This window comes from Chionomys nivalis, chromosome 11 (genome assembly GCF_950005125.1).
Source record: "Chionomys nivalis chromosome 11, mChiNiv1.1, whole genome shotgun sequence".
Taxonomy (NCBI): Eukaryota; Metazoa; Chordata; class Mammalia; order Rodentia; family Cricetidae; genus Chionomys; species Chionomys nivalis.
The window spans coordinates 8,328,910-8,340,566 of record NC_080096.1 but is presented as its reverse complement, the minus strand read 5'-3'; the positions used below and the strand labels follow the sequence as shown (position 1 = coordinate 8,340,566).

At 51.3% G+C, this 11,657-nt stretch overlaps 2 protein-coding genes across 2 annotated transcripts; both read left to right on the top strand.

The window, feature by feature from the left end:
- Positions 1 to 207: 207 nt before the first annotated feature.
- Positions 208 to 1,275, top strand: Nppb (natriuretic peptide B). Its single transcript, XM_057785239.1, has 2 exons — positions 208 to 404; positions 613 to 1,275. The coding sequence occupies exons 1-2, from the start codon at positions 279 to 281 to the stop codon at positions 922 to 924; spliced, it is 438 nt and encodes a 145-aa protein (XP_057641222.1). The 5' UTR covers positions 208 to 278; the 3' UTR covers positions 925 to 1,275.
- Positions 1,276 to 10,023: 8,748 nt separating this feature from the next.
- Positions 10,024 to 11,127, top strand: Nppa (natriuretic peptide A). Its single transcript, XM_057785536.1, has 3 exons — positions 10,024 to 10,143; positions 10,244 to 10,570; positions 11,021 to 11,127. The coding sequence occupies exons 1-3, from the start codon at positions 10,024 to 10,026 to the stop codon at positions 11,030 to 11,032; spliced, it is 459 nt and encodes a 152-aa protein (XP_057641519.1). The 3' UTR covers positions 11,033 to 11,127.
- The last annotated feature ends 530 nt before the right edge of the window (positions 11,128 to 11,657 follow it).

Genomic DNA, 11,657 nt, shown 5'->3' with positions numbered 1-11,657 from the left:
GCCCGCTGTCCTCAGCCTCCACCCACTACGAATACTCCACACAGGCACAGAGGGGGGAATTCTCAGGCCCTGAGTTCAGCAGGCAGGAATGTGACTGATAAATCAGAGATAACCCCACCCCCACTCCCGTGAGAGGGCTGGCCGGCCACCCAACCCTGGGGATAAAAGGCAGAGCCACTCGCAGCTGAAGAAACCAGAATACAATCTGCTTGAGCAGGTGGGACCAGAGAGAGAGAACAAGCCACTTTTGCAGCAGCCTGGCCCGTCACTTCTGCGGCATGGATCTCCAGAAGGTGCTGTCCAGAATGGTTCTTTTCCTGCTTTTTCTTTATCTGTCACCGCTAGGAGGTCGCTCTCACCCTCTGGGCAGTCCTAGCCAGTCTCCGGATCAAGTCAAAATGCAGGTGAGCACTGAGGGTCTGCATAGACAGGTAGGGTCGGCCCAGAGGGTTTGGGCAGCAGCAACGAAGAGGCCTCCTGTCCTTTGGGAGCTAGACTTGTGAGGCTCGGAAGCAGCAAGATTGGGTAACAGGACCTTTAACCCATGGGCACCATGGAGGAGTGGGAGAGCCAGGTGTGTTTCTGAGGCATGGGTTCCCCATCTCATCACAGACGCTGCTGGACCTGCTGAGGGAAAAGGCACAGGAGATGGCCCAGGGGCAGCTCCTGAAGGACCGAGATCCCACAAAAGCCCCTCCCAAAAGCACCCTTGCATCTCAAGACAGCACCCTCCAGGACCTGCAGAGACTTCGAAACACCAAGAAGATGCATAATTCGGGCTGCTTTGGGCACAAGATAGACAGGATCGGCTCCGTCAGTCGTCTGGGCTGCAATGGTGAGCTCCTACCTTGCCGTTTCACTGCAAGCTGCACCCCAGCACCCCACCCTCCCATCCGCATGCACGCCGCCAGCAGAGGCCCCTAGGTTTGCTACCTGGAGTCCTTGCACAGCCCTCCACTTTGCTGACAGTTTTCAGAACCAAGGCAGCCTGTCAGGAAATGTCACATGGGAGTTTCATAACGTTCTCCCAGGTGACCACCTTCCATCCCAGGGGTCAGATGCTCCTCAGGGTGCAGACTGCCTGTTGGTTGACCACCCCTCCATAGGGCAAAAGGAGTTCTGAGCATTTCCCCTATCTCCCACCCCCTTTCTCCAAACTGAACTGTCAACGGCAAAGAGCACAATCGACCTCCTTTACAGTAGAAACTAAGTCCCAATGAGGTAGCTTTTTTCCAGAGCCGTAAACGTCAACTCCCTCTGGGGACCGCAGGTGGAGGTGGTGTGTGGTAGAAGAAGCTCAGCCTCTGCCTCAGTTTCACTCCCATGCCTGACATCGCCTGTCTCTTCTCTCCACAGTGCTGAAGCGGTATTAGGAAGACTCCCGGCTGCAGATACCTGCTTCTGACTCCACCTGGGGCTCTTCCCCCAACTCTGGGACCCCTTTTTGAAGTGATCCTATTTATTTATTTATTTATTTTTATTTATTTGGTTGTTTTCTACAAGACTGTTTCTTACCTTTGAGCACAAGCTTTCCATGGCGTAATAAACACAGCATTTCTTGCTTTTGAAAAGGATTTGTCTCTCTGCGTTTTAGTCTCTCGTCTTTTTTAGTTTGTAGGGTTTTTTTTTTTTTGTGTGGTTTGTATGTTTGTTCGTCCATTTGTTCGTTTTGACATGGGGTCTCTCTACAAAGACCTGGCTCTCCTGGAGCTCACTCTGTAGACCAGGCTGGACCTGCACTCACAGAGATCTGCCTGTTTCTGCCTCCCGAGTGCTGGTATTAAAATCGTGCACCACCAGGCCTGACTCCAGTCTCTCATCTTAACAAGAAAAGAAATAAACCCCACAAAATATGCATTTTCTGCAAGGTCCCAGGGCATCTTAATGGCAGGCAAGCTGAGAACACAACTCAGGGGCTGGGCCAGGGAGATGTCCCGGCTTTCCTCTTCTTCCCGGTTTTTACCATTGTGAGATATCAATCCACACCAGAAACACTTGACTCTTCACAGAATCTGTTTCTCAAAGTGTGTGTTTGATTCCTGGGCACAGACCAATGGGAGGGCAGGCATCACAGTGCTTGCCCCCCTCCCTTGCCTGGAATTCCTTCATCAAACACTCTGTGTTTGATGTGTCAGAGTTGAGAGTTGTATGTGTGTGTACATACATGTGTGTGCTCAAGGGCTTATGTTTGTGTATCTGTGTGCACATGTGTGTGTACATGCATGTATGCATGCATGTATGTCTACAAATATGTGTGTGATGCTAGCTCACAGCCTTCCTGATGGAAGTGAACCCTCCATCCTATCTTAAATCTCAGCATCAAACCTCCAGTTCCTGATGATGTCATCTGAGAAAAGAGATTTCTAAGTCTGAACCCAAAGGTGCAGGGGCCTGACGGGGGCCCAGCCTTTTGGATGCTCCTCTCGTGAAGTCACAACATCACTTTTCTGTTACCATACAGAGAGGAGACGACCCTCAGAATTCTAATGTGTGAACTGGGTTGAAGTTGTGCCATGACTACATGGCTGGCACATGCTAATAATCCCAGCGCTTGGGAGGCAGAGAAAGGAGGGACCAGGGGTTCAAGGTGATCCTCAGCTATATAGTGAGTTTGAAGCTAGGCTGGGATACATGAGATCCTGTCTCAATTCCTCCCCTCACCCCAAAGAATCCTAGTGTGTGGTCTTACTTGGCAGGGGCAATGCTATAATAAGTAAACATTTGTATGCAGGTTTTATTTGGAGATCCACCTGCCCCGTCCCCTCGGTACTGGGATTAAAAGCATGTACCACTGTGTCCCCGGCTCCTCCCAAACCTTCTCTTCCTCTTCTTTTTGTCAGTTCCCCCAATCCTCCTCCCCGTACTCCTGGAGCTGAAGACCGAACCCAGGCGGGCCCCTTTCACCCCTGAGCTAAATCCCCAACCCCATCCTCCTCTTCTTTTTAGATTACCTTTGTTTATTGGAGTGGGAGAGGTGCAAGCTACGCATGCGCCATAGCGTGTGTGTAGAGGTCAAAGGACAACATGCAAGAGTTGGTGCTCTCCTTCCACAAGTGGGTTCCAGGCTTCTAACGCAGGTCCTCAGTCTAGCGGGCAGGCATCTCCACCTGCTGGCCTTGGTGTCATCTTTTCTATGTGTCCTGTGCCTCCACCATATGTCCTGGAACCTTGTCCTTTGAATGCCACCTATCATCTGTTTTATTTGTGTAAGTGTTTGGTCTGCAGGTGTATACACTTAGCACATGCATGCCTGGTGCCCACAGAGTCAAAGGAAGGCACCAGGTCCTCTAACACTGAAACTATTAATGGTTATAAGCCAGGAAGGGGCACTGGGACTGCAACCAGTTTCTCTGCAAGTGCTCATGACTCCCAAACCATCTCTCTAGCCCTGCACTCATTTTTTAATGTGGGAGCTGCGGCTCAAACTTAGATGCTCAGGCTTTGTGCCGCAAACACTTTTCCAACTGAGGTACTGTCCCAGCCTCATGGGGGGTGGCAGTTCACAGGCTGGTCTCGAACTCTCTATGTAGCTGAGGATGATTTTGAGTTTCCTGCCTCCACCTCTGAGTGCTGCGATTCTAGGCGTGAGCCGCCATGCCTGGTCTGTGCTGCACTTGGGATCGAGCCAGGATTTTGTGCGCGCTAGATGGACACGCCACCAACTGAGCCACATCTCTACCCAGCCTTGCACTTTGGGCCGGAGGATTCCCCTGGCATTCAGAGCGTACTTGACTCTCCAGCAGCAGCCGGGAGTACAGGGAAGTGACATCGACTAGTTCAGGTGACCAGCTGCTGAGAGGCAGCACAGGTTTTGCTAGCGTCTAGAGTTGGGGGAGGGGGAGGGGGAAGCCGCTGCTGTCCACAGTGGTTCTGACTTTGCTCTAGCCCTCCATCACAGCCCTCCTCGCCTGTTGCCGCTGCCTGTAATCATCTCCAAAATAAACCACTCGTGTTTGAGTCGTTTCCTGTTTAGGAAAGCCTAGAGCGAGAAACTCCCTAGTGATTAAGCTTTTGCCCAGGACCACACCCTTGATGAGGCAGCCTTTAGAATCCTTGGCTGGACCACCCAAGCAGGTACCACTCCCACTGGCTGACTCCCTCCTTCCTCCTTTCACTTCTGGTCCTGGTTTAGGCCCTAGGACCGTTTGGCTGTACCCGTGTCCGACATGTCTCTGCCCTCCCCGGGATCTCCCATCAGCTACTTTGGTCATCAGAGGAAGTTGACAACCTTCACACTTCAGCCAGATTGCCTCTAAGGAGGCATTTGGGTTTACACGGGGTGGGGGCTGGGTAGAGGAGTTAGAGCAAACAGTCATTCAGAAAGCATTTTTTAAAGAATCAGTGTGTATACACTGTGTACTCGGTGCTAGGACACAGTGGAGTCTTGAAGCTAACTCCTACCTGCTCCGCCTGCCCAGCCTCTGGTTTTCTAGCAAATGTTGTAGCTGCTATGGCATTCGGGTTGCTATCACACTGTCCACATACCAAAAAGGCCCCTCGGTTGACCTCCTTGTCTGATGAGGAGAAATTGATGAGTTAGCTCACAGAAAGAGCAGACCCAGCCAACCCCTTGATAACACAGACTAGGATACGGGAAAGTCAATGGTCGTGGGTAGATGTGAGGCTTCCACCAGCAAGAGATGAAGACAGGCCGGGCCCTGCTTAGACAGCTCCCATTAGAAGTTAACTACCCCCCAAAAGAATATGAAACGCTTCATACTCTGAGTCTCTGAGTGTGACCATAATAGGCAAAGTCTCACTCTAGTATAACTAGTGGCATAAGGTGGGGTCCCAGGATTCTGACTGGTTTCTGGCTGAGGATGTATCCAGAAGGTAGATTGCTTGCCTAACATGCAGGAAGCCTTGCGTTCCATTCCCAGCACCAAATAAACTGAGCAGGGTGGACAAAAGTCTGTGACTTAAGACTGGCATGGTAGAGGCAAGAGGACGTGGAGTTTAGGAGTTGAAGGTCATCTTTGGCTACACAATGAGTTCAAAGACCAGCCTGGGATACGAGAAGCCTTATGCCGCTTACATGCACACACACACACACACACACATGCACGCACTGGTGGCTTTGTAAGAGGAAGAAGACACAGAGGGAAGATGACAGTGTCAGAGGCTGGCACAATGCAGCCAGAAACCAAGCGCAGCCGGCATCTGGAAAAAGCATGTTTCTCTTACAGGTTCCAGAGGGAGCCTGGCCCTTGCAGCACCTTTGTCGCAGGCCCCCAGCCTCCATAACAGAGACAAGAGGTTTCTGCAGTGGTTTCCAGCTTCCATGCTTTATGAAGCTCTCTTGGTTCAGCCTGGGGAAACTGAGGCAGCACTGGACTCCTTCAGGTGCAGCCCTCTGGATTCAGGAGATGCCCAGCATGTTTGCCCAGACACTAAGGAGATTTTGCAGGGCTATGGCCATCCGGGTCACATGTTACTTGACATTTATTCTTCCTTCTTTTTCCCCCGAGGTGTGTCCCTTCCCCAGGACCCTTCAGCTCCTGAGACTCAGACTTTGCTGTAGTTCCTCTTCTCGTAGACCCCAGACAGGGCCTAGAGATGTCAATGGAATACATCACAAGGTGACAGACGCCACTTCTAACAGGAGGCTACAAAGGAGTTGTGTCTTCCATGACTCTTCCCTCTCCCATCGTTTCTCTCTCTTGCTTGAGTCGACGGAACCCCATTGCTTCTGGACAGAGAGGTCCAGAGAACAGGGAGCTGATGTCTCCAGGCCACTGCCAGGGGACAGCAAGGATCTGAGGCCTCAAAGGCCACAGGCCAGAGTTTGAGAAGAGACATTCCCCTAGCAGGTTTGCAATGACAGCAGCCTCAGTCAGTATCTCCATTCGTTGCAGCTGTGGGAGTACTAAGCCACGGACATGCAGCCACACAGCAGACTCTGCTCCTTCACGCAAAGGCTACCCACTTCCTCCCTGCTAACTCTTGCTTCATGGAAGTAGTAATATTATAAAGTTGTCCCAGGTCAACTCCTGCCTTGGGAACTTGTCCCCACTGCCAACTTCTAGTTACCTGAATATTCTAACAAAGAAATGAAATATTGCCTGCCTGCCTTCCTTTCTTTCCTTTGTAAACATAGGATAAGCCTCTTTCTTTTTTAAAAAAAGATTTCTTTATTTTATGTGTGCTCTACTTACATGTATGACAGAAGAGGGCATCAGATCCCATTATAAATCATTGTGAGCCACAGTGTGGTTGCCGGGAATTGATCTCAGGACCAGTGCTCTTAACCACTGAGCCATCTCAACAGCCCCTTCCTTCCTTCCTTCCTTTGTGTGTGTGCACATGCACATGTGGGTGGTGGGCAGAGGTTGACTTGATTACTGGCAATGTTATGTATTTTTAATTATTACTGTACCTGGGCATGGTGGTGCGTACCCTTCCCCCTTTTCTCCTTCCTTCCTTCCTTCCTTCCTTCCTTCCTTCCTTCCTTCCTTCCTTTTTTTTCTTTCTTTTTCTTTTGGTAGTTTTGAGACAGGGTCTCACTATATATCTCTGACTGTTCTAGAACTCACTACATAAACCAGACTGGCTTTGAACTCACAGAGATCCACCTACCTTTGCCTCTTGAGTGCTGGGTTTAAAGGTATGTGCCATGATGTCCCACCAATGGTGAGGGTGTGTACCTTTAATTCCAGTACTTGGGAGGCCAAGGCAGGCAGATAGATCTCTGTGGGTTCAGGTCCAACCTGGTCTACATAAGAGTGTTTCAGGCTAACCAGGACAACTCCGTGAACACAGTTCTCTCCTTCCACCTTTATGTGGTCTCCAGGGACCACACTCAGGTGTCCAGGCCTGTGTGGCAGGCACATTTACCTGCTTTAATGTTTGAGATAAGGTCTCTCAATGAGCCTGACTTTTACGTGGGTGCTGGGACCCAAACTCATATAGCCTGGGCTGGCCTTGAACTTGGTACACAGTGATGACGGCCTTGAGCTCCTGACCCTGCCCTCCCAGCCTCAAGGTGCTGGTATCACAGGTGTGCACCACAAGGCCCAGCAAAACCATTGATTCCTTGTTAGCAACAGCCATCCCTAAAGCACAGGGAGGCCAGAGGAGAACATGAAATGCCCTGTTCTAAAACTCTGTCATAGTCTCATAAGGCAGTGGTTCTCAGCCTGTGGGTCACGGCACCTCGGGGTGGAACAACCCTTTCATGGGGTCACAGATCAGATATTCTGCACATCAGATATTTACATTACAATTCATAACAGTAGCAAAATTACAGTTATGACAAAGCAATGAAATAATTTTTTTGGAGACAGGGTTTCTCTGTGTAGCCCTGACTGTCCTGGAACCCCCTCTGTAGGCCAGGCTGGCCTGGAACTCAAAGAACCATCTGTCTCTGCCTCCCAAGTGCTGGGATTAGAGGTGTGCGCCACCACACTGATTGCAATGAAAGAATTTTATGGTTGGGGTTACAGTATTAAGAATGCTGAGAACCGGGGGCTGGAGAGATGGCTCAGAGGTTAAGAGCATTGCCTGCTCTTCCAAAGGTCCTGAGTTCAATTCCAAGCAACCACATGGTGGCTCACAACCATCTGTAAGGGGGTCTGGTGCCCTCTGCTGGCCCGCAGGCATACACACAGACAGAATATTGCATACATAATAAATAAATATTAAAAAAAAAAAAAAAGAATGCTGAGAACCACTGCCATAAGTCAGGGTCTCTCACTGAACCCAAAGTTGGGATTTTGTTTTTGTTGTTTTTTTCTTGGCTAGGCTGGCAGCCAGTAGGTTCCAGGGAGCCCCATGTGTCCATCTCTCAGCACTGGGGGAACAGGTGCAGGGAGCCGTGCTGTGAATAGCTGAGGATTGAGCTTTAGGTCCTCACAACTGCACAACCAAGCATCTCTCTAGCCCCAGCCCCCCACATTTCTTTTTATCATTACTAGAACTAAGGCTGGATGGCTTCTGGACACCCCAAAGTGGAGTAGGGCCAGAAATATGGAAAGAAATGTCGCATTGAGTTGCCTTCCGTTTGGGGCTCAAATCAAAGGCTTAAGGATTGGGTCAAGTAAGTGCTGGGCTCCTCCGCCTGACAGACACAGAGCACACACAGTGTGGAATATGGTGGCACAGAGGTATGGAGAGCGCTCAGAGCATCCTTCATCCCTGCCCTTTAATGGAACCGAGAACACAGAAACCCAGAGGATGACACTCATGTCCTCTCCGGTTCCACTCTGGAAAACTGACTTTAACCAAAAAGATGGGCAGAACTTGAAAGTGCTGTCCTGGAGCGCTGGTTGGAACTTTAGCTCTGCTAGGGCCACCTATGGACTTCAGATGCGGCACAAGACAGGAAAGTGGCAACAGTCCTCAGGGGCCACCTGCCACAGCCGCTCCTCAAGTCTTCGCCCGATTCAAAGGGCATTTCCAGGAGATAGGTCATGTGATGCACACAACAAGGAGCCCAAGTCCCCCCAGTAGGGATGCTTGCTGAGTCTTCTTTGCTAATAATAATTCACAGCCACACAATTAATCAGTGAGCACATCCCAGGGGCTCATCCGGAGGCGACAGTTTGAACTCAGCTCCTATGTAGGCTTGCACTGACTTCAAATTTCAAATAGAGATTGGCCAGCCCAAATTGGTAGTCTGCAACTCCCAGCTTTCTCAAAGGGCTCGCTCGCTCTTTCTTCTGGCTTAGACAATTCACCACACACACACACCCAGCTATGGTGGCCACATGACAACTTCATTAGGCAGACCCAGGGTCGGCACGGCTGGGGATGAAACTAGCCAATCTGAAGACAGCCATCCAATCCATGAATGCCAGGACTGGAACACGTGGGGATGGAACTCAGATGTGCTGTTGCCCCAGGCAGTCAGAAAGGAGAGAGTAGTAGGAAACACACGTGCTTGTCAGACACACAAAACATACACAGTGTTGAATTGTGGTCACATTGAAGCAGAGAGAGCAATAAAGACTGCCTATTCACGCTCCGGAGGAGGCCAGAGGAATCAAAGCCTTCATGGCTCACTTCCTTGGCCTCGGAGGTTGTGAAGGACGTTATGAACTGTGTAAGCCCCTTCAATCCCTTCACCTCCCACCCACCCCCCTCTATTTCCCTGGGACATTATACACTTCACACTCCGAGTCAGAGCTTTTGAAACCAGCGAGGCTGAGAAAGAAAAGTAGTGGCATCCTTCGAGCCTGTGTGTCCCCTTGCACCTTGGACGCAGTCTCGGGAGACAGGAGCAATGAGCTTCAGAGGAAGCAAGCTCTTCTGACATCCCTTGGTGCTTACACTCCAGCTGCATTCTTGGGGCCTGTATCATGTTGGCTTCCTGGCTGACTTCAGACTCTAAAATAAAACCACTCTTTCACCTGACTGCTTGCAGGGACATCTAGGGTGGGGGAGGGCTGTCTGGGGCCAGAGGTCCACCCACGAGGCCGATGAATCAGGTGTGAAGCTAGCTCCAGCATGTGTACTCCCTAGCCATCTCGCTGGCCTCCCAGCTGCCTGTCATGTCCTCCCCTCCCGCCCTTATTTGGAGCCCCTGACAGCTGAGCTGCAAGAAGGGGGAGCTGGGTGCAGGCCAGCCGTCACCCTCTGCTTCCCTGCATGGGTCCTGTTGCCAGGGAGAAAGAATCCTGAGGCGTGCGCCCCGGGAAGATAACCAAGGACTCTTTTATGCTCTTCTCACACCTTTGAAGTGGGGGCCTCTTGAGGCAAATCAGCAAGAATGTGGCTCTTGCAGCCGAAGGTCCGGGGGTGGGGGGGCATTGGAACTGCTCAAGGCGAAGGGGCTGTGACCAGCTCTGCTGAACTGATAACTTTAAAAGGGCATCTTCTGCTAGCTCCTCACTATCCATCGCTTTATCACTGCAAGTGACAGAATGGGGAGGGTTCCAGCCTTCCTGCGTTCTCAGAGAGCTGGGGGGCTATAAAAACGGGAGGCACTGGGCAGCTGGGAGACAGTGACGGGCAAAGGCTGAGAGAGAGAACCCGGAGAGGAGTGAGCAGAAGCGACAAGCATCAGATCGTGCGACCCACGGAAGCATGGGCTCCTTCTCCATCACCATGGGCTTCTTCCTCTTTCTTGCCTTTTGGCTTCCAGGCCATATTGGAGCAAACCCTGTGTACAGTGCAGTATCCAACACAGATCTGATGGATTTCAAGGTAGGGTCAGGAAGTGGGGTACAGACTGGGTCTCTTTGGTACCGAGTCCATTCCTCTGAGACATTACCCTTTCCCTGTGTTTGTTTTGTCCTTTGTAAAGAACCTGCTAGACCATCTGGAAGAGAAGATGCCGTTAGAAGATGAGGTCGTGCCCCCACAGACCCCGAGTGAGCAGAACGATGAAGCAGGGGCCGCGCTTAGTTCTCTCCCTGAGATACCTCCCTGGACAGGGGAGGTCAACCCACCTCAGAGAGATGGGAGTACCCTCGGGCGCAGTCCCTGGGACCCCTCCGATAGAGCTGCTCTCTTGAAAAGCAAACTGAGGGCTCTGCTCGCTGCCCCTCGGAGCCTACGGAGGTCCAGCTGCTTCGGGGGTAGGATCGACAGGATTGGAGCCCAGAGCGGACTAGGATGCAACAGCTTCCGGGTAAGAGGAGCTATGGATGGAGATGAGATGGGGGTCAGGTGGGGTCGACAAACTATGATCTTGCTAAGGCTCAAACCTTGCCAAGGGATACTAGTAGGGAGCATCTCTGGTAGCCAAGAGACCAGTGCCAGTGTTGATTCCTTCTGAGAGTTCTGCCCCACTATGGTGGATGCTCCCGAAGTTTTGAGACAATACCACAGCTGCTACAGTTGCTGAGCCACAAGCCGGGAAATCAGAACACAAGGCCAAGCGCCTTTGCATTGCCGACTGACCAGCAGCTAGTGTTCTTCCCACAGCTGTAGGAGCCTGGTGGATTTAAACAGAATGGACTAAGACTTGTTTGCCAGTTTATGGCATTGTGGCTGGTGGGAAATAGCTCGTCACTGTCAAGCTGAATGGTTTAGCATGGTAAAGCCAGATCATCAGACCAACATATTTTTCTCTTTGTAGTACCGAAGATAACAGCCAGGGAGAAAAACCAGTCAGATTCACTGGGGCAGAGTGCAGAAGACCCTAAGCCCCTGCGGTGTGTCTGTCACGCTTGGTCTCATTGTCACTGAGGTGTGGTGAGCACCCTGCTGGAGCGGCTGCTTCCTGTCTTCATCCTTCACGACTGATGCTAAATGTAGATCAGTGGTTCCAGGGGGGCCTTCCCCCTCCCACCCCGCATATTAAGGTAGAGCCTCACCCCTTTCGGGAAAGCAGCTGGAAAAAATTTTTTTGAATAAACTTCAGCACCAAGGACAGAAGCCGAGGTCTGGGTGCTTTCTTTCGCGTCTGTCCCCAGTCCCTGGTTTCCCCAATACCCTGTCCTGTTATCTCTCCCTCCCTGACTCTTCTTGGTGAGTCAGGGGGACCTCGAGACGCAGTGCTCACCGTGCTCGGCCGCTCACTCTAGCCCAGTCACGGGAGGCAGAAAAGCCGCCCAGACTGAAGGTCATTTATTTTCAATTCCTGAAAAAGAACACACACTTGCCTTTTCCTGATGACGCTTGTGCTCAGGGGACACTTTTCTTGCGCCCATCTCACTTTTTGGTTGCAGCTCTGAGAGGACCAGGGACTTCTCAGATCTTCCCTGAGCACGAGC